This window comes from Nymphaea colorata, chromosome 5, assembly GCF_008831285.2.
Source record: "Nymphaea colorata isolate Beijing-Zhang1983 chromosome 5, ASM883128v2, whole genome shotgun sequence".
NCBI lineage: Eukaryota > Viridiplantae > Streptophyta > Magnoliopsida > Nymphaeales > Nymphaeaceae > Nymphaea > Nymphaea colorata.
Genome location: NC_045142.1, coordinates 24,544,000 through 24,565,804, shown reverse-complemented (window position 1 = coordinate 24,565,804; position 21,805 = coordinate 24,544,000). Strand labels below are relative to the sequence as shown.

The 21,805-nt window shown below is 35.7% G+C and overlaps 1 protein-coding gene across 1 annotated transcript; it reads right to left on the bottom strand.

Annotated features, from left to right (window-relative positions):
* Positions 1 to 20,373: 20,373 nt before the first annotated feature.
* Positions 20,374 to 21,443, bottom strand: LOC116254985 (non-specific lipid-transfer protein 4.1-like). Its single transcript, XM_031630672.2, has 2 exons — positions 21,081 to 21,443; positions 20,374 to 20,496 (listed from the first exon to the last, which is right to left on the bottom strand). Exons 1-2 carry the CDS (start codon positions 21,416 to 21,418, stop codon positions 20,490 to 20,492), a joined length of 345 nt encoding a protein of 114 aa, XP_031486532.1. The 5' UTR covers positions 21,419 to 21,443; the 3' UTR covers positions 20,374 to 20,489.
* Between the last annotated feature and the right edge of the window lie 362 nt (positions 21,444 to 21,805).

Sequence of the window (21,805 nt, the reverse complement as noted above, 5' to 3'; positions counted from 1 at the left end):
AAAGACATTCAAAGGAATATAATAGGGCAGCCTGTGATGTTCACACATAAGAACACCTCCAAAGCACAAAAATAGAAAAATCTAGAGAAGAAAAATTTCTCTTGGCAACTCGAACACCCATCTTGTGCATGAAAATGGGGGTGGGTCTTCGGTTTGCCCGAAGTGAGTACAAAAAAATACTCCCTCTATTTTGTTTCATTCTCGTTCATTGGAGGTGTTCTTACGCAAGTACACCACTGGCTGCAAGGAGTGGGTGGCAGTTGAAAACCCATGTAGCGGTGACAAGTATCACCGGTAGAGACTACAATTGTTTAATTTACTCTGAATATCACTATCATAAGCTCCTCCAATCAGTAGCATAACATAGTAAGTGGGACAGGTAGCTACACAGAAAGTACATCACTTGTTTGACTCTTGTGAGCACTGCTTCCTTGAATCATTAAAGATCAAAGCACGACTCCTAAGTTCAATGGTGTAATGTTGTCAGGCCAAGTCCTAACACTGCACGAGACCACAAATGCAAGGAAAATGAAGGGACCTAAGGGTCTTTTTTTGGGTGGTTGGTTGCTAGTCTCCTGCTTGCTTACTGAAAGTCATACAGTGTCATCCTCTATCCTCATCCCCACCCTTAAAAAACATGATTATCTATCTAACAGTCATTTGTAGGGAGCCAAGCCAAATTTCGAAGCATGGCTTTCAAAGCGTACGTGTTCATTAACCTTGAGAATTAAAATGAACATGGTGTGACAAAGTGTTCGAGTCGTCTGCCTATTGCCTTGTAAATTGTAGTCACTGAATTCAAACCCTAGTCACCTTAAAAATGCCAAGACCTAAACAAGGTAAATCAACAATTTAGAAGCTAGAGAGAGAAACAATGGATCTATACACAATGTCCAAATTCTCGATTATGGATATGTAGATCATTTGTATTCATATACATCTGGAATAATGCACAAACAGGTACATGCATGTGCATGAAGGTATATTTCCACGTTCAGGCACTAAAATAAAGTTTTGAAGTTTATGACAATGACTTTTGCAAATCATGAGAACAATAGAAGCATACACACACACCAGTTGCAGAGCATGGCTAAGGGGCACCATTGTAGACATTTTTATTTTTTATAGGGCACAACATATATAAATGAGTAAATAGTTGTAAGACATCTATATAACATTAAAAAAGATATATATTGTTACTGGAACAAGCAACTACCTATGTCAGCCTATATGTAGCTCCACTACTGACACACACACATACATACATATATATACACATTGAAATAAAGCTTGGGACTTCTGTAGCAAGATGGTATTTTTTATTTTGTGTTGCTAAAAGCAAATGCAAAAGACATCACAAAAGGCATATTGACAATGGCGGTTGCTTGGCTACAGTTTGTAGTACACACACACACACAAACACACAAACACACACACACACAAACATATATATATAACATGAATATGTGAAGCATTTCAGATAAGTATGGACAATCAAAACTGAATTCTATCTTTGAGTTGGACTAGCAAACAAATTGGATGCCAAGCAAAATTTACCGTACCGGAGGGGATATTAGATGCAAATCAATTACACAAAACAAAGAGAAGAAAAGAATCTTGGTGTGCAAATGAATTGGATTTCAAGCAAATTTTATGATATTAGGAAGATGAATAATATATTTCAATCTATTTCAAAAACAGGAAATAGAGAGAAGGAAATTTGTTTCCCGAATTAGGTTCAAGTCTAACAATCGTAAGTACTGCTTCAAATCCAATTCATATGGCAAAACCACAATCTGTTTGTGGATTTCCAATTTGATTCAAATTTGATACTGAAAAAATGACAAAATTTGGTTCAACTCCAACTAATATAGCAAGAACACCAAATATCGTAAACTGGATTCAAATATGACATAGTAAAAATTAAAACTTTTTCAACTTGGTCTTCAGGATCATCCCATTACTCCCTGGGAAGGAAATAGAAAAAATGTGAAATTGACAACAAATTCGACTTTTCATATCGGATTAAACAATATTTGGTTTTGGTTATTATGTGAATCAATCTAGAATCTATTCTATGTTAGGTGCCTCTCTCATAGAGTTAAAAAGTTACATGTAAATTTTTAAAAAAGTTTGCTTGATTTGAAAAATGATATCTCGGTCCAAGTCAAAATTTTAGAAACTTTAATTTGGTTATGAGATGATGATATGAGTTATGAGATAATGACATGGTATAAGATAACGAGTATGAGAGAACGGCAGAGATAACGATAGAGATATGAGACAATGGGTATAACACAACAACTGGGGTATCATATAATAACAGGGTAAAGAATGTTCGTTCTGCACATGCAATGTTAGGGTATTGAAGTAAATATGCATAATGATAGCAGGGTCCACCCTCAACATACATTCATTGCATGCACAGAGGTAGCATACAGAACTTGATCTCAAAGACAAGGGTTTGTGCAGTTCGTTTTTCTCATTGAGTTGATGACAATGAAGCTCTGTGTCTCAATAATGGAAGCCGGTTATGGAGAGGACAACATGGGGATGACAATCTTGTGAATTAGCTTATTCAAAACAAGGCTCTTGATGACGGTAGGCTGCCTTCAACGCCACCATTGATCTTCTTACAGCTCAAGGAGTTAGTGGCATTGAGTCGCTGCATATGATTCTAATCTTCCTCATTGGTTCTAATATTTTCATCGCAGAATTCCTAAAACCCTTCCTAAGCCATGGATTCAAGAACTCCTCCTGATTGAGGGCTTAGAATGTTCCTTGCCTCAAACAGAAGCATCCAAAAACTTTCGAAAAAAAAAATGCAGAAAGGATAAGAAGGACGAAGGCAAAGGAGAATAAAATTTAAAGACATTAAAAGGAAGATAATAAGACAACCTGTGATGTTCACACATAAGAACACCTCAAAAGAACAAAAAATAGAAAAATCTAGAAGAAAATTTCTCTGCACTCATTGCTGGTAACTCGAACACCCTTCTTGTGCATGAAAATGGGGGTGGATCTCTGGTTTGCCCGAAGTGGGTGCAAAGAAATATTCCCTCTATTTTGTTTCAATCTCGTCATGCAAAGAAATACTCCCTCAATTTTGTTTCAATCTCGTCGTGCAAAGAAATACTCTTTCTATTTTGTTTCAATCTTGTCATGCTAAGAAATACTCTTTCTATTTTGTTTCAATCTCGTTCATTGGAGGTGTTATTACGCAAATAGGAGCAGTTGAAAATCATGTAGCGGTGACAATTATCACCGGTACAGACTACACTTGTTTAATTTACACTGAATGTCACTATCATAGGCTACTCAAAGCAATAACACAATATAGTAAGTGGGACAGGTTGGTACATCAAAGATACATCATTTGTTCGATCTTTGTGTGGACTATTTTCTTGAACCATTAAAGATCAAAGCACGACACCTAAGTTGAATGGTGTAATGTTGCCAAGCCAAATCCTAGAACCACAAATGCAAGGAAACTGAGGAGACCTTCCGGTCTTTTTTTTGGGTGATAGGTTGCCAGCTTGCTTACTGAAAGTTATACAGTATCATCCCCTACCCTCATCCTCAGCCTTAAAAAACATGATTATCTATCTAGACAGTCATTTGTAGGGGCTCCACTATTGACAAACACAGAGGCATACAATCATATACACATTGAAATAAAGCTTGCTAATTCTGTAGCTAGATGGTATTTTTTATTTTGTGTTGTTAAAAGCAAATGCAAAAAGCCACCACAAAAGGCATATTGACGATGGCGGTTGTTTGGCCACAGTTTGTAGTGCACACACACACACACACACACATAATATATAGACATTGAAATGCTCACATATCCATGCTATATACATGTTTGTATATATATATATATATATATATATATATATATATATATATATATATATATATATATAACATGAATATAGCATGAATATGTGAGCATTTCAGATAATCAAAACTGAATTCAACCATGGCGTTGGACCGAGAATAGCGAATGAATTGGATGACAAGCAAATTTTACTGTGCCAGAGGGGATATGATATGCAAATCAATTTTATAAAACAAAAAGAAGAAAAGAATCTTGGTGTGCAAATGAATTGGATTTCAAGAAAATTTTATCATATTAGAAAGATGATAATATATTTCAATCTATTTCAGAAACTGGAAATAGAGAGAAGAAAATTTGTTTCCCGAATTAGGTTCAAGTCTCACAATAGTAAATACTGCTTCAAATCCAATCCATATGGAAAAGCCACAATTTATTTGTAGATTCCCAATTTGATTCAAATTTGATACAGCAAAAATGACAAAATTTGGTTCAACTCCAACTAATATATCAAGAACACCAAATATCGTAAACTGGATTCAAATATGACATAGTAAAAATTAAAACTTTTTCAACTTGGTCTTCAGGATCATCCCATTACTCCCTGGGAAGGAAATAGAAAAAATGTGAAACTGACAACAAATTTAACTTTGCATATCTGATTAAACAATATTTCATTTTGCTTATTATACAAATCAATCTAGAATATATTCTATGTTAGGTGCCTAACATGACGTATCAGGGCAAAGCCAAGATAGGCTCCAAGGGCCCTGGCCCAACCTAAAAGAAAAAAATTACATGTAAATTTTTAAAAATTTTACTTGTCCTATATAAAAATTTTGAAAAATAATATTTTGGCCTTGGTCAATATTTAGAAACTTTAATTCAGGCTACCCTCATGAAAAATTTCTGGCTCCGCCCCTGAACACTTTGTGTTGGGGTCAGAAATAATAAAATACCATTGATGGTAGAACAAAAGATCTCCTCTATAAACGCAAAAGTAAAATTCAAAATTTCATACAAAAAAAAAAGGAAATAACCTTATGGTGAAATGAGAGAACACTAAATTCCAATGTTAGCCACATAAACATGGAAACTGACCTGGAACTGATCCCATGGACAAACATTTTTTCTAATTGAAGCTATTGAAAGTAAAAATATTTGAGCAGCAACACCTCATTGTTAATGTTTACAAAAAAGTAAAAGTATTTTTGTAAATTATTGATTTATTAACTCTTTTAGCCCGCAAAAACATCTATATATATATTACCTTTAGGCATGGGAAACACACACACACACACGGAGACAAGAGACAAGAAGCTAGAAGGGGAGAGGAAATGCCTAGCTTCTCTCGTAGAGTCCTTACCTGTGCCTTCGCAGCATATGTGAGCAGCTTCCCTTTCATGCTTGGCTGTCGTGTGTGCCATGAACCCCTTGCATTGATACATACCAAAACCTCACTAGAACCATAACCTTTCAATAAAAGTATCCAAACAACTAGGATAGCATCTAGTTCTAGATAGATGATAATAAATGCAATTTCAAGAATATGGATCTTAGTGTATTTCTATGAGCAGCAGCAGCAAAAGAAGAAGAAAAAAAAAAGAAGAAGAAAAGGAAAAAAGGCCCACCCCTTTTTTCCTTGCCCCTAAAGTCAAAGGTTGCTTTAGGACCTGAGTAGAAAATTGTATACATGTCAACTCGAATGTCATGCATCCACCATTTATAGTTTAGAAAAGTAGCACCCATTGCAGTCGAACGAATAATAGTCATATTTTCACGAGCCATTCAGTTCAATCAACTAATACACTATGCCTCTCATGGCATTCAATTTCAATAATAGGGAACTCTGTGTACTTCTATGAATAGGAGAAGAAGTGCGGCATTCCCATTAATGCCGATGGCGACAAGAAAAAACTACAACCAACAAAGCAAGCAAAATCAAAAACATAAAAATGAAGGTAGGGTGCAGGAAGGAAGGCAGTATCACGAGGCAATGAACATAGATAGTCTTGGTTCCACCATCCTTCCTATACCCTACCTTTACTTTTCTGTTTTATTCTTGTTGGCTTTGTGGCTTGTAGTTTTTTCTTATGGCCATCGGCAATACGGGAACTCCCTTCTTCTTCTTCTACGCATAGAAAAATGTTGAGGTTAGGGGCAGAATCAAGGGGGGGCAATCGCATTGGCCCTGGCCCCACTTACATGTAAATTTCAGAAAATTTCACTTGTCCTATATAAAAGTTTTTGAAAAATATAATATTTTGACATCGGTCAAAATTTAGAAACTTTAATTCGGCCCTCCTTATGAAAAATTTTTGGCTCCACCCTTTGTGGCTACTCAAACCCATAGGGAAGAAAATGGCTTTACGGATGGAATCAAGCATGTAGGCAGCACTACGAGGCAAAGGGAATGAAATGAGCCACAAAACATGCAAGAAAAACAACAACTACAACAATGCAAAAGTCGTGACCCATGTTCCTCCCTCTAGCTCGCAGGGATATGGGGGCCAGGCGAGCTAGAGGGAGGAACATGGGTCACGACTTTTGCATTGTTGTTGTTGTTGTTGTTAGCCCTGCAAACTAGAGGGAGGAACATGGACTTGGAATTTGGAACCTGAAGTTTAGGACCATTAACCAAACTCGTGACCAATTTCATCTGATCTGATTCTTTGAATTGTAAGACCCGATACAGTTTGACTGCATTTTTCACGTATTGTCGGCAGGGTGTGATGTGCCTGTATCGGCAGTGTTATACATGGTGAGATCGGAAGAAAAAGAAAAGCGTCAGCCTGGGCAGTGAGTGGCGTGGGGATTTCTTTTATGAGGAAATTGAAGTGAATATTCATTAATATTTGCTTTTAAAACAAACTCAATATTCACTTTTCCTCGTAAAAAGAAATCACCACACCACTCACCATTCAGTCTGGCGCTTTTCTTTTTCCTGGGGATCTCGCCATATATAATGCTGCCAAGGCAGGCACATCGGACTCGTTCTTCAATTTAAGAATGTTAGTATATTCAATTTGGATCGGATATTCAACTGAATCATTCTGAAAAAATCAGACATAAAAAAAAATAATATCTGATTTGGAAATCTGATCGGATTCAGATTCGGATTTCATTTTAAATAAATATTTTATATCTGATGTTCTTGCATTTTAAAAATCGTTAGATTTTATTCAAAATTTGGATTCGAATTCAGATATGAATGTAAAAATCAAATGCGAATAGAATTCAGATTCATAGTCACATTCATATATAACTTTTCTTTATTTGTATTCAAATCTGAATATGTAAACATAAAAAAAAAAACATTTTTGAATCGAATCGGAGACCAAACGGAAAAGTTAAGATTCTGTGAATCGGTTGAATCAGATCAGAATTGAAATTGGTTGCAATTTTGAAACCATTTTTTTGAAAAAAAAATGTGTTTGGTGATCCCTGCCTTTTTTCTTTTATATAGTTTGTCATTATCTACCAATGTCTCATATCAACCCTATAATTATCTTAGATGCTATGGGCACGAGATAATGACAGTCGTATGAGATAATGGGCATGAGATAATGGTAGGGGTTATTAAATAATGAATATGAGATAACGACATAGGTATGAGATAATAATAAAGGTACGAGACAATGGGCATAAGATAACAACAGGGGTATTAGATAATGACAGAGGTGTGAGATAATAACAGGGTTAAGAATATTCATTGTGCACGTGCATTGTTAGGGTATTGAAGTAAATATGCATAATGGTAGCAAAGTCTACCCCTTCATACATTCGTTGCATACATAGAGGTAGCATACAAATTTTGACCTCGAAGACGAGGGTTGGGCAGTTTTTTTTTCTCGTTGGGTGCGTGTCAATAACAGAAGCCGTTATGGAGAAGACAACATAGGGATGACAATCTTGTGAATCAACTTCTTCAAGACAAGGCCCTTGATAATGGTAGGCTGCCTTCAACGACACCAATGATCTTATAGCTCAAGGAATTAGTGGCATTGAGTCACTGCACATGATTCTAATCTTCCTCATCGTTTCTAAAATTTTCATCGCAGAATTCCTAAAACCCTTCCTAGCCCATTGATTCAAAAACTTCTCCTGATTCAGGGCTTAGAATGTTCCTTGCCTCAAACAGAAGCCCCCAAAAACTTTGAAAAAAATGCAGAAAGGAAAGAAAGACAAAGGCAAAGAAGAATAAAATTTAAAGACATTAAAAGGAATATAATAGGGCAGCCTGTGATGTTCACACATAAGAACACCTCCAAAGCACAAAAAGAGAAAAATCTAGAGGAAGAGAAATTTCTCTTGGCAACTCAAACACCCATCTTGTGCATGAAAATGGGGGTGGGTCTTCAATTTGTCCGAAGTGAGTACAAAAAAATACTACCTCTATTTTGTTTCATTCTCGTTCATGGGAGGTGTTCTTACGCAAGTACACCTTTGGCTGGAAGGAGTGGGTGGCAGTTGAAAAATTATGTGGCCGTGACAATTATCACCGGTATAGACTACACTTGTTTAGCTTACTCTGGATATCACTATCATAAGCTCCTCCAAGTAGTAGCGTAACATAGTAAGTGGGACAGGTAGGTACATAGAAGGTACATCACTTTGTTTGATTCTTGTGAGCACTGCTTCCTTGAATCATTAAAGATCAAAGCACGACACCTAAGTTGAATGGTGTAATGTTGAGAGGCCAAGTCCTAACACCGCACGAGACCACAAATGCAAAGAAAATGAAGGGACCTAAGGGTCTTTTTTTGGGTGGTAGGTTGCTAGTCTCCTGCTTGCTTACTGAAAGTTATACAATATCATCCTCTACCCTCATCCTCAACCTTAAAAAACATGATTATCTATTTAACAGTCATTTGTAGGGAGCCAAGCCAAATTTCGAAGCATGGCTTTCAAAGCATACGTGTTCATTAACCTTGAGAACTAAAATGAACATGGGGTGACAAAGTGTACGAGTCGTGTGCCTATTGCCTTGTAAATTGTAGTCATTGAATTCAAACCCTAGGCACCTTAAAAATGCCAAAACCTAAACAAGGTAAATCAACAAAATAGAAGCTGGAGAGAGATACAATGGATCTATACACAATGTCCAAATTGATACGTAGATCATTTGTATTCATATACATCTGGAATAATGCACAAACAGGTACATGCATGTGCATGAAGGTATATTTCCACGTTCAGGCACTAAAATAAAGTTTTGAAGTTTATGACAATGACTTTTGCAAATCATGAGAACAATAGAAGCATACACACACACCAGTTGCAGAGCATGGCTAAGGGGCACCATTGCAGAAATTTTTATTTTTTATAGGGCACAACATATATAATTAAGTAAATAATTTTAAGGCATCGATATAACATTAAAAAAGATATATATTGTTACTGGAACAAGCAACTACCTATGTCAGCCTATATGTACCTCCACTACTGACACACACACACATAGATACATATGTATACACATTGAAATAAAGCTTGCTACTTCTGTAGCTAGATGGTATTTTTTATTTTGTATTGTTAAAAGCAAATGCGAAAGACATCACAAAAGGCATATTGACAATGGCGGTTGCTTGGCTACAGTTTGTAGTACACACACACACACAAACACACAAACACACACACACACACACACATATATATATAACATGAATATGTGAAGCATTTCAGATAAGTATGGACAATCAAAACTGAATTCTATCTTTGTGTGGGACTAGCAAACGATTTGGATGTCAAGCAAAATTTACTGTACCTGAGGGGATATTAACTGCAAATCAATTTTACAAAACAAAGAGAAGAAAGGAATTTTAGTGTGCAAATGAATTGGATTTCAAGAAAATTTTATCATATTAGAAAGATGAATAATATGTTTCAATCTATTTCAGAAACTGGAAATAGGGAGAAGGAAATTTGTTTCCGGAATTAGGTTCAAGTCTAACAATAGTAAGTACTGCTTCAAATCCAATCCATATGGCAAAACCACAATCTATTTGTGGATTTCCAATTTGATTCAAATTTGATACTGAAAAAATGACAAAATTTGGTTCAACTCCAACTAATATAGCAAGAACACCAAATATCGTAAACTGGATTCAAATATGACATAGTAAAAATTAAAACTTTTTCAACTTGGTCTTCAGGATCATCCCATTACTCCCTGGGAAGGAAATAGAAAAAATGTGAAATTGACAACAAATTCGACTTTTCATATCGGATTAAACAATATTTGGTTTTGGTTATTATATGAATCAATCTAGAATCTATTCTATGTTAGGTGCCTCTCTCATAGAGTTAAAAAGTTACATGTAAATTTTTAAAAAAGTTCACTTGTACTATATAAAAATTTTGAAAAATGATATCTCGGTCCAAGTCAAAATTTTAGAAAATTTAATTTGGCTCCCCTCATGAAATATTTCTGGTTCTGCCCCTGAACACTATGTGTTAGGGGGTAGAAATGATAAAATACCATTGATGGTAGACCAAAAGATCTCCTTTATAAAGGCAAAAGTGAAATTGAAAATTTCATACAAAAAAAGAAATGGAAAATAACCTTATGGTGAAATGGGAGAACACTGAATTCCAATGTTAGCCACATAAACCTGGAAACTGACCTGGAACTGATCCCATGGACAAACATTTTCTCTAATTGAAGCTATTGAAAGTAAAAGTATTTAAGCAGCAACTTCTCTTTGTTAATGTTTCTAAAAAAGTAAAAGTATTTTTTGTAAATTATTGATTTATTGACTCTTTTAGCCCCCTAAACATCTATATGTAGTACCTTTAGGCATGGGAAACACACACACACACACACAAGAAGCTAGAAGGAGAGAGGAAATGCCTAGCCTCTCTCCAAGAGTCCTTGCCTATATCTTCTTAGCATATGTGAGCAGCTTCTCTCTCATGCTTGGCTACCTTGTGTTCTATGAACCCTTGCTTTGATAGTTGATACATACAAAATCCTCAGTAGAACCATGACCCTTCAATAAAAGTATCCAAATAACTAGGTCAGCGTCCAGTTTTAGATATCTGAAAATAAATGCAATTTCATGGATCTTAGTGTATTTCTATGCACAACAGCAACAGAAGAAAAAGAAGAAGAAGAAGAAGATGATGAAGAAAAAAGGCCCTCCCCTTTTTTCCATGCCCCTAAAGTGGAAGGCTGCTTTAGGACCTGAGTGCAAAACTGTATACCTGTCAACTAGAGTGTCATGCATCCACCATTTACCATTTAGAAAAGTAGCACCCATGGCAGTCGACCTAATAATAGTCATATTTTCACGAGCCCTTCAGTTCAATCAACTAATACGCTATGCCTCTCAGGGCATCCAATTTCAAGAATAGGGATCTCCGTGTACTTCTATGGATAGGAGAAGAAGTGTGGCATTCCCATTAACGCCAATGGCGACAAGAAGAAACTACAACCAACAAAGCAAGCAAAAACAAAAACATAAAAATGAAGGTAGGGTGCAGGAAGGATGGCTGTATCACGAGGCAATGAGCAAAGATAGTCTTGGTACCACCTTCCTTCCTATGCCCTACCTTTACTTTTCTGTTTTTTTTTTCTTGTTGGCTTTGTGGCTTGTAGTTTTTTCTTATGGCCATCGGCAATAACGGGAATTCCCTTCTTCTTCTTCTTCTACACATAGAAAAATGTTGAGGTTAGGGGCAGAACCAAGGGGGGGCAATCGCATTGGCCCTGGCGCCACATACATGTAAATTTCAGAAAATTTCACTTGTCCTATATAAAAGTTTTGGAAAATATTATTTTGGCGCCTGTCAAAATTTAAAAACTTTAATTCGGCCCTCCTCATGAAAAAATTTTGGCTCCACCCTTGGTTGAGGTCTACGTTCTTAAAACAGGACTCATTTTATCATCTAAAACCAGAAGTTATCTTGGTCTTTGTCAGTATGTTTAATGGTTATGTTTCCTTGGGCTTACCTGTAGTGTTTGACTACTCAGTATGGATCATTTTGCTTAATAGTATCTTATTTGACACTTAATATTTATTAACAAAGATTGGTGTAGTTGGTGGTTTCCTATCTCAGTCAAGCACAAACCTAGCACCTAGAGTCACTTGTTCCAACATGCTAGTCCATTGGGTAGTGCCAGGGGCAGAGCCACTTGTTTGCTGGTGTGGGCGATTGCCCACATCCTTCCAACAAAAATCTTATTATAGTGTCTCAAGATCACATTGTCATTACTCAAAAATTGCATGCTATGCCCGCACCAAACTTATGTCGTCAACTCAAGTGCCCCTTAGCGAAAAAATCATGGCTCCGCCACTGGGTGGTGCCCATCCAATTCAATGGGTGTAGCTTGACCTAGCCACTAGGAGTGATAAAGAGTAAGTTTGCAGCTACTCAAACCCATAGGGAAGAAAATGGCTTTATGGATGGAATCAAGTATGTAGGCAGCACTACGAGGTAAAGGGAATGAAAGGAAAACACTATGAACCACAAAGCAAGCAAGAAAAACAACAACAACAACAACAATGCAAAAGTCATGACCCATGTTCCTCCCTCTAGCTCGCAGAGCTATGGGCGCCATGCGAGCTAGAGGGAGGAACATGGGTCACGACTTTTGCATTGTTGTTGTTGTTGTTGTTGTTGTTGTTAGCCCTACGAACTAGAGGGAGGAACATGGGCTCGGAATGTGGAACCTGAAGTCTAGCCTATGACCATTAACCAAACTCACGAGTCGCGACCAATTTCATCTGCTCTGATTCTTTGAATTGTAAGACCCAATACAGTTCAACTGCATTTTTCACGTATTGCCGGCAGGGAGTGATGTGCCCATATCGGCAATGTTATACGTGGTGGGATCGGAAGAAAAAGAAAAGCGTCAGCCTGGGCAGTGAGTGGCGTGGAGATTTCTTTTACGAGGAAATTAAAGTGAATATTCATTAATATTTGCTTTTAAAACAAACTCAATATTCACTTTTCCTCGTAAAAAAAATCACCACACCACTCACCTTTCAGACTGACGCTTTTCTTTTTCCTTGGGATCTCACTATATATAATAGTGCCAACGCAGGTGCATTGGATTCACCCGCAAAGTAAAACCTACTATACATTAAAATATGGTTCATTAAGGATGTCAATATATCCGATTTGAATGAGATATCAAAGTGAGTCATTTCAAAATAATCAGACATGAAAAAAAATATTTGATTTGGAAATCTGATCAAATTTGAATTCAGATTGAATTTTAATTTTAAATAAATATCTTATATCTGATGTTCTTGCATTTGAAAATCAGTAAAATTTGATTCAAATTTAGGATTTGGATTCAGATATGAATGTAAAAATCAGATGCGATATTGTATTTCAATTTGAATTTGTAAACATCCCAAAAAACCTCTCTGAATCGAATCAGGGACCAAACGGAAACGTTACGATTCAGTAAATCGGCAGGATCAGTCAAGATTGAAATTGGTTGCAAGTTTCAAACCAATTACTTTTTTCTTTAAAAAAAATGTTTTCCTTTTATATAATATGTTGTTACAATCACTGGGTAGTGGTTGTTTGTATGGTTTCTCAGTGAGTGGTTGTAATCGTAGTCATAGAAAACACGTTTTTTTCAAAAAAAAAAAAACGTGAAAAAATATCTTAAATTAACTGACCATTTAAAACTTACAAAAACACTTTTTTTTAAAAAAAAAATGCACTTTTAATGCATCTTTTTCACTTTTTTCAGTCTTTTTCATTTTTTCAGTTTTTTTTTAATGTCAAACAGTTTTTTTTTATTTTATATTTTTTTTGCAAATGTACTTATCTTTTGATGTTTGTGTTATTAGTTTCTCACTTATTTTATCCATCCCCCCCCCCAACTTTTAGTTTTTCAAAATTTTTAAAAATTTACCATATTTTTTCAGTTTTTTTCAAACTTGTCATATTATACCTGAGAAAAACCTCGCCGTATTATACCTGAGAAAAACCTCACTGATTAAAACTTCTCGCCGTTATTTGTGACTGTGGTTGTAATCATATACTATAGAAAAAGACAAACAAGGCAAGTATCACCAAACAATTTTAATTTCATTTGAGCAGTAAAAAAACTATTGCCTTCTTTGAACTTTACTATGATTTCTCTTCACTCTTACAAATATAATGTGCATTTTTTTACTGTATCTGCTTTATTTGATATTCACATAGTCGGATTTGAATAAAGGAAAGTCGACACTAGATCTGAATACAAAAAGAAATACAAATTTATAATTCAATCCAAATCCGATTTTCAAATCCACAACTAAATGTGAACCTGACTATTCAACTGAATCCGAACTACGCTAGAATATGTTAACAACCAACTTTCAAAATGGATGGACAGTGGATGTAGGATTTTTATTTAATACTAAGTTTGCATCCTCATTTGTAACACATCAAATATTTGTTTACATCTGAACTAGAATCCATTTGAATGTCATTTCTTAAATTCAGATCTAATCCAATTTCTTATTTGAATGTTAATTTTTTTTTCATACCCAATTTCTTAATGTTGATCTGCTTGATATCTACTCTAAACCGATTTATTTATTATATTACTCAACTCTCAAACATCTTAAAATAATAGATTGCTTCTCTTCTCTTAATAAAGGGTCAGGAAGCCTTACTCCCAGCAACTTGCATGGAAATATATTACACCGCTTTTTTATTTCTACGATTGGAGAACTTTTCCATATTAAAAAATTTGCTGTTTTTTTTTTTACATAGTTCAAACATATTATATGTTATAAGCAGGGGGCGGTGATAGGAATTTCTCATTACCGAGTCTAATTATAGTTTCCAAACTTTAATAGGAGCTGAAATATATGTTTTCAAAACTTTTATATAGGTTAAATGATTTTTTTTTTAAATTACATGTAAATTTTTGCTTCTATGCCAATCCACCAGTCTATGTGCTTGCAAGCACACTTTTATCAAGATAAAAAAAAAATCTTATTGGACCTGAACCGAAATCCAAAATGATAAAAGTCAATCCAAACAAGTGTGGACGGATCTTGAGATGAAACTGGTTCGGCCAGACACCAGTTTCATCTCAAGCCGGGCCGGCCCAACACCTGAAACCCGGGCCTGGGGATGACCTGACACCTAAAACACGAGCAGGTGTCTGATGCAGGCGCGGTCTGATTAAATTAAAAATTATATATTTTTAATATAAAATAATATATAAATATGTCAATCATAATAAAATATAAAATATTAATAATTATATATGAAAATCAATAAAATATGTACTTAAAAAATCTTATCAAGCCGAATGGGGCTTTGTGGAGCCCATCTGGACTGACACGGTGCCTTTTTTTAAGCCCGAGTCCAGGCATGAGTCAGGCTCGGTACTGGGTACCCATCAGGTACCTGACCCAATACCCATTAGTGAGATGACTCAGATCGACTCCCGTTGTGGCCCTGTGGCTGTGTTGTTAGCGAGGAGCTGGTATATTAACTTGAAGCAAGTTTTCCTATATGAGAGAGATTATATTAGAATTGAAAAAGCTGAAAAGAAATTGAACGAGATCAGCTTCCTAAATGAGGTTCAAGGCTAACAATAGTAAATACTGCTTCAAATCCAATCCATATGGCAAAAGAGCAATCCAATATGTTCATTCCAATTTGATTCAAATTTGACACAGGAAAATTGCAAAACTTTGATTCAACTCCAACTAATATAGCAAGCACACCTAATCTAGTATCCGGATCATAAATTAGATTCAAATCTCATATCCTAAGAACTAAAAATCTAATCCATTTGTACTCCTAGATGTACCTATTTAAGCAACATCATTTAAGGAAATTTTGTAAACAATACTTTTTTATATTGTCATCAAACAATTTAAAGATATTCCAGATTTTTCATTCTCAAATGTAATTCCAAAAAGAACATTTTACGAAAAGGCAGTCAATTTTGGATGACATAACAAAAATATGATGAAGTTTAAGAAAGTTCACATTGAAGAAGGCAGAAGCCCTCACCCAACCCCTCATCCCCCAAGGTACAGGGCTTGCTTCGGCACATGGATGTGCCGCTCCTACCAATCTTTAACTTGCATGTTGGTGGCTCCTCGCTTGACACAAATTTCGACTAGGTTGTGAAATTGAGTACAATTCAAGTTTCCATTATCTGATTAAGCAATGTTTGATCTTGGTTATTAATACGAGACTAAACTTTTTGAACTATGATGTTACAATATGAGTCAAACTAAAACAAGTTATATATGAGGCGCTTAATGCAACACTAAACGATAAAAATATCCCAAAATATCTCCTCTATAAGGCAAAAGTGGAATTCACAACGATTTCATATAAGAAAAATGAAAATACCATGATAGTGAAATGGCAGAACATGGGCTTCAGTATTAGGCACCTTACATGGAAACTGACCTCCAACCAATCCCTTGGACAAGCATTTCCTTGAATTGAAGCCACTGAAAGCAAAAATACTTAAGCACCAGCCTCTCTTTGCAATTTCTTAAAAATGAATAGCTTTTTTGGAAATTATTGATTAGCTGACTTTTTTAGCCCCTGAACGGATATATATATTGCTTTCAGGCTTTAGAGAAAACACGCACACACACACACAAACAGCAGAAGCTAAAAGGAGGGAGGAAATGGCCAGCCTATCTCTTAGAGGCCATTTGGCACTCAGCACAGTTAGTCACTATCCAATGATTCTGTCTCAAAAATTTGGAGTAGTTTCATGAAACACTATGTTATAGGATTCCATGAATCTGTTTCAATTTTTGAGTTGTTTCATTGGATAGTAACAATTTGTTACTGGTGCCAAACAACATCTTAGAGTCATTGCCTTTAACTTCATGGCATGTTTTTTGTCTTCCAATTGTTTCTTTCTCATGATGTGATTTTTTCACTAGCTCTAGTGGCAACCCTCCAGGATCTTGCTACTTCAAAATGTGAAACCTAAAGTTTAAGCGTTCCATGAACCTGCATCAATTTTTAGGGCAGGTTCATGATACACTAATTTTTGTGTTCCATGAATCTCTCCTAATTTTTTAGCAGCTTTGACGTAAAGAATCAGTGTTCCTCTCTATGTCGCCAAACTTCTTTATGTTCCTTTTGATTCTATTTTTGGGAGTTTGATGTAAAGATTGGTGCTCTTCTCATGCTTTACTTTGGAGACTAAGAAAATCTTATTGATAAATATGATCAATGAGGTCATCTTTTTCTTTTCCTGCTCACTAGGCTCCCTAGCCCCCAAGTATAGAGAGAGAGATTAGATGGGAACTCAAGCATGGCCTACTCTACTGGATTATTCCCATATCTTATATACCCATGCACCTTACATGGCTCTAGTTAATATTTCAACTAAATGATGACCCACAAGAAAATTATACAATAAGCTCAAAAGGGTTAATTTTTTTTTACTGGTCAAATGGCATCAAATTTGTTTGGTGATGCCTTCTTTGTTTGTCTTTAATATTGTAGTATACCGTTATAATTACTGTATTGTAGATCGCATAATAAGTTTCATTCTTCAACCCCTTCCTAGGAGTTGATGGTTATTCTTAGCTACTATATTGACACCAAAGAAGAGTTCGCTTTATTTTTGTTCTAGTTCATCCCGATTTGACATTAGTAGAAGTATATTGATTTATTGATTTCATCCATAAAGTCATTTTTTTTATACTATAAGTAGGGGTGAACAATGAGTCGAGCTATTTGAGCTCGACTTGTTAAAGCTCGGCTTGTAAACGAGTTCAAACTGAGTCATTTGCTTAACGAGTCGAACTCAAGTTCTCCAGTCAACTAGTTCAAATAATCGAGTCGAGTTCGAGTTCACTAAACTCGAATTGTTAAAGCTCGTCTTGGCTCGAAAATGATGTGTAGCGATTTTTTAAAAATCCAACTCGTTTTTTTAGTTAAAAAACCGGTATATTGACGTTAATTCATTATGTAAGTTTTTACAAAAGCTCCTTCAAGTTTGTCGAGTCTAAATCGAGTTGAGCTCGATTTATGGCAAAATAATAGTCGCCCAACCCAACTAAAAAGAACCGAACCTGACAGACACATCTTTTTGGGGTGGGAGGGTACTCCGAGTAGTGGGTACCTCACTTTTGATGCAGGAAGCATCGAATTGCATATATTTAAACGAGTTTGTCAAGCTTTAATTGAGTCGAGCTCAAACTTAACACGTAGTAGCCGAGTCGAGTTCAAGCTGCTTTTGTTGAGCTATCGAGCTTGAGGTTTTATTAGTCGAGCCAAGTTCGAGCTGGCTGAACTTGGGCTTGACTTGGCTTGTGTTCGCCCTTAACTATGATAACGGTGATTGTAACCATATACTATATCATAAAACAAACAAGGGAAGGATCACCAAACTGTTTTAAAATATCACTAAAACAGTAAAAAAACATCACCCTCTTCCAACTCATTCTATAATTTCCTTATGAGTCATCATTCAGTTGAAATATTAATTAGAGCCTGACATGTAAGGTGCAGTGTTGGATAAGATATGGGAACAATCCAGTGGGAAAGGTCAAGCTTGAGGTCCCATCTAATCTCTCTCTATACTTGGGGGCTAGGTAGCCTGGTGAGCAAGAAAGGAAAAAGATGACCTCATTGATTATATTTATTAGGTAGCCTGGTGAGCAAGAAAGGAAGAAGATGACCTCATTGATTATATTTATTAGGTAGCCTGGTGAGCAAGAAAGGAAAATGTGATTTCATTTGATATTCAGTTGATTATGTTAAACAAGCCCAATTGAAAATCTTGTCATTTAATGGGTATTATTGAACGAGCCTAAACGAGCCGAGCTCGAGTTATTGTACAAAATCATGTGCATAAAACAAATATGAACAAAAGAAAAAAAAAAGAGAAAGTGAGTTAGTTAGTATTTTAGATTTTTTTTATAAAATATATATATATTTTTTTAGAATTTTAACTTTTTATAAGTTCTTTTGTCCACGTATAAAAGCTTTAGTTTTTTTTTACTTAGTTAGGAGTACTTTGGTCATTATACACTCATGTGTATATAACTAGTTTCGTTTCTTGGTCACTTATTAATTATACTTGACACGAACCACGGGATTCTCTTTTTCCTTTTTTTTGTTTAAAATAAATAAAATTATGAAAAGGTTAGAAGTAAAAAAAAAAGATAAAAAAATAACTTTGAGCGATTAACAAATGACCACTTTGCCTTTTGGACCTAAAAGAAATAGGGCCATGTCAGGCACAATTAAATCCAAATTTCATATCAACTTTGAATTTCGGCAAATTAAATACATAATATCTTCGAATCTCTCTTCCCTGATATAGTAAAATTAGCTTCAACAGTCTCTCTCTCTCTCTCTCACTCACTCACACACACACGGACTCTCCCTCTAAGGTATATGATATATCTTCCTGGGCCTGAATCCATATCAAGAAAATCTAAAGATCAATCCATGCAAATGTCTGACATTTTGGATCCAGCAGTCTTATTTTAGTATCTTCATTGGCATTTATCCGTTTGCATTTGATACTGGATCCAGAAAATTATAAGGAATCTCGCGGGGTCTTGATCGGCTGCACGTTTCATGATTCATTAGTTTCCAATTAACCTATTATTTAATATTCCAAATATTGGATCTGAAAAGCATATCCATATGAAAATAGATCGCTTTTATCTAGAACAACAGCAATTCTGGATTTAATAAACCCACGTTTTTACATCTTAGTGCAGGAATCTTTTCTCTTTTCCCCTTGAGTTTTTGAATTTCTGGATATATTTTCTTGCTTTTTCTAGGTAATTCAAAAATATTGTCATGTGGTGATCGTGCCTCCGCTGGTTGGTTCTCGAAGGATTTAGGATCGATACCCATGAGTGCATGTTGATTTGTTCCTCGCTACATTACATGCAGTTAGGTCTTGCTAAAGGGTTGTTTGGAAACCATAACATATTGTTAATGTAATATGCATTGTCCAAAAAACAATTTTTGGGGCGCATGCATATAACTAGGCATGGGCATCGGGCCGGCCCGACCGGATAAGAGTTGGGTCCGGGTCAGTCCGATGCCCGAAACCCGAGCTAGGGCTTAGCTTGGCCTGATTAAATAAAAAAATATAAAATAAAATTTTTTGAATATAAAATATATTTTTGATAATAAAAAATATATTATTATTAAATAAAAAAATCTGGCCCCATGAGCTTCATTTGAGCCAACCCAGACCGGTTTTTTTGGGTATGGGCCCAGGCTGGGTACTGAGTGCCCATTGGGTAACGACCCAGGCTTACATATAACAGTTCCAAACAGCCCATCAAAGGTTGGGGAGATCCATTTTTCTTTTTTTTTTATAAGACTATTTAACAATAACATATTTAAAACCTTTCTTAAATTATTTTTTATCAAAAAGATATTGAAGCTTTAATGAAATAATAAAGATGGGCATGCAAAAGATAAATGAGCAATTAAATCTTACGCTACAAGTGATTTTTTAGCCATCGTGCATGATGATAAAGTATTAATTGAAAATGCAAAATTTGGGAGACAAATTCAATTGGCACGGCAAGCGTGATACTTTATTGATATTTAAGCCAACGATCTCGCACACTGAGTGAACAATATCAAAATGTCATAAGACGAAAAATGTAGGCCGCCTATTTCTTGATCTTCTCCCCATTTCTCTGCCAGATGAGAAACCTCAAAATCTGCATCATGAATAAAAAAAATTATACACACATATAAATGTCAGAAATCATAAACAAGTTTATGCCTCCACAATAAATTTTTTTTATATATACATATTTATTTATTTATGGGATTGGGTTCAAGTCTACCAGATTTGGATGACTAAAAGATATTCAAAACATATCATTAAAAAATAATCACTAAATAAGCATTAGGGATAATTTTCGGTACAACACTTCATGATACTTCTAGTGACTCCTTTTAGCAATTGATTTTTTATTTTTAATGATCTGAAAACATTTGACAATTTAAATCTTTTGTTATATATATATATATGAAGATGTAAATTTGAATCCTTGTTATATACATACACATATATATATATATATATATTGTGCGATTAAAAATTATTAAAAAATGTGCATTGGCGACAACAGATGTGTGGCCAGTTTTTAGTGACGGAATATACTGCTACATGGTTTTTAACAACACCAAAGAAAAGAAAAAGAAATACATCCGGGAATAAAGCAAGCCTTCCATCAGGAATCAAAAACCATATATGTATACCAACAGCATAATATTATTACTAGTATGGAGAAATTACTTCTTGCAGTCAACGCCAGGACTGATGGAAGGGAAGCCGACTTTGCAATACTTTACGGCCTTATTGATGCGGCCGTAATCGATCCCTGGTAGTGTAGCTGCTGCCTTTTTCAGGCACTGACAGGCGGCCGCTTTATCGGCCTTGGTAACCATCTTGCCTTTCAGTTGCCGCAGTCCACTGCAGCAGGCCGCCGGAGGGGTGGCGCCGCCGCCTGCGATGTAGGAGAAGCAAGGGGTGACGGCGCCGACGACACTGGAGCATGAAAGGGGAGCTGCTCGAGAAGATACGAGACAAGCTAAGAAGATGCACGCAATAGCTCGAACAGAAAGGCTCGCCATTCTTCTCCTCTTAATTCCTTCGAGTGCGTGCGTGTTTCTGATATGAAGGTCACAACAAGGTATATATATATATAAGCGTTTAAGAAGGGTAAAAACGTCTTTTCAATTGATATTTCAATTGAACCATTAAATTTTCAAGGATTGACAAAAACACACACATGCTTAATTGTTTTTTCTATTTGGTGGCTCTAATTAAACACAAAGTTTGTTCAAAAAGGGGATATGAAATGAGTTTGGTGTAACGGTCGAAACAAGGTCAGGCCAGTATGCAATTATTCTCGCGATTCCTCATGGTAACAACTTTTTTGTGAGGTTATTGACGTGTAAGTTGAAGCATTTCGAGAGCAACATCTCAAGGCACTGAAAGTAGACATTGTACCCTATGAA

Bases quoted from the DNA above. Each gene is read 5' to 3' on its own strand.
- LOC116254985 (XM_031630672.2), bottom strand. From the start codon at position 21,418: ATGGCGAGCCTTTCTGTTCGAGCTATTGCGTGCATCTTCTTAGCTTGT.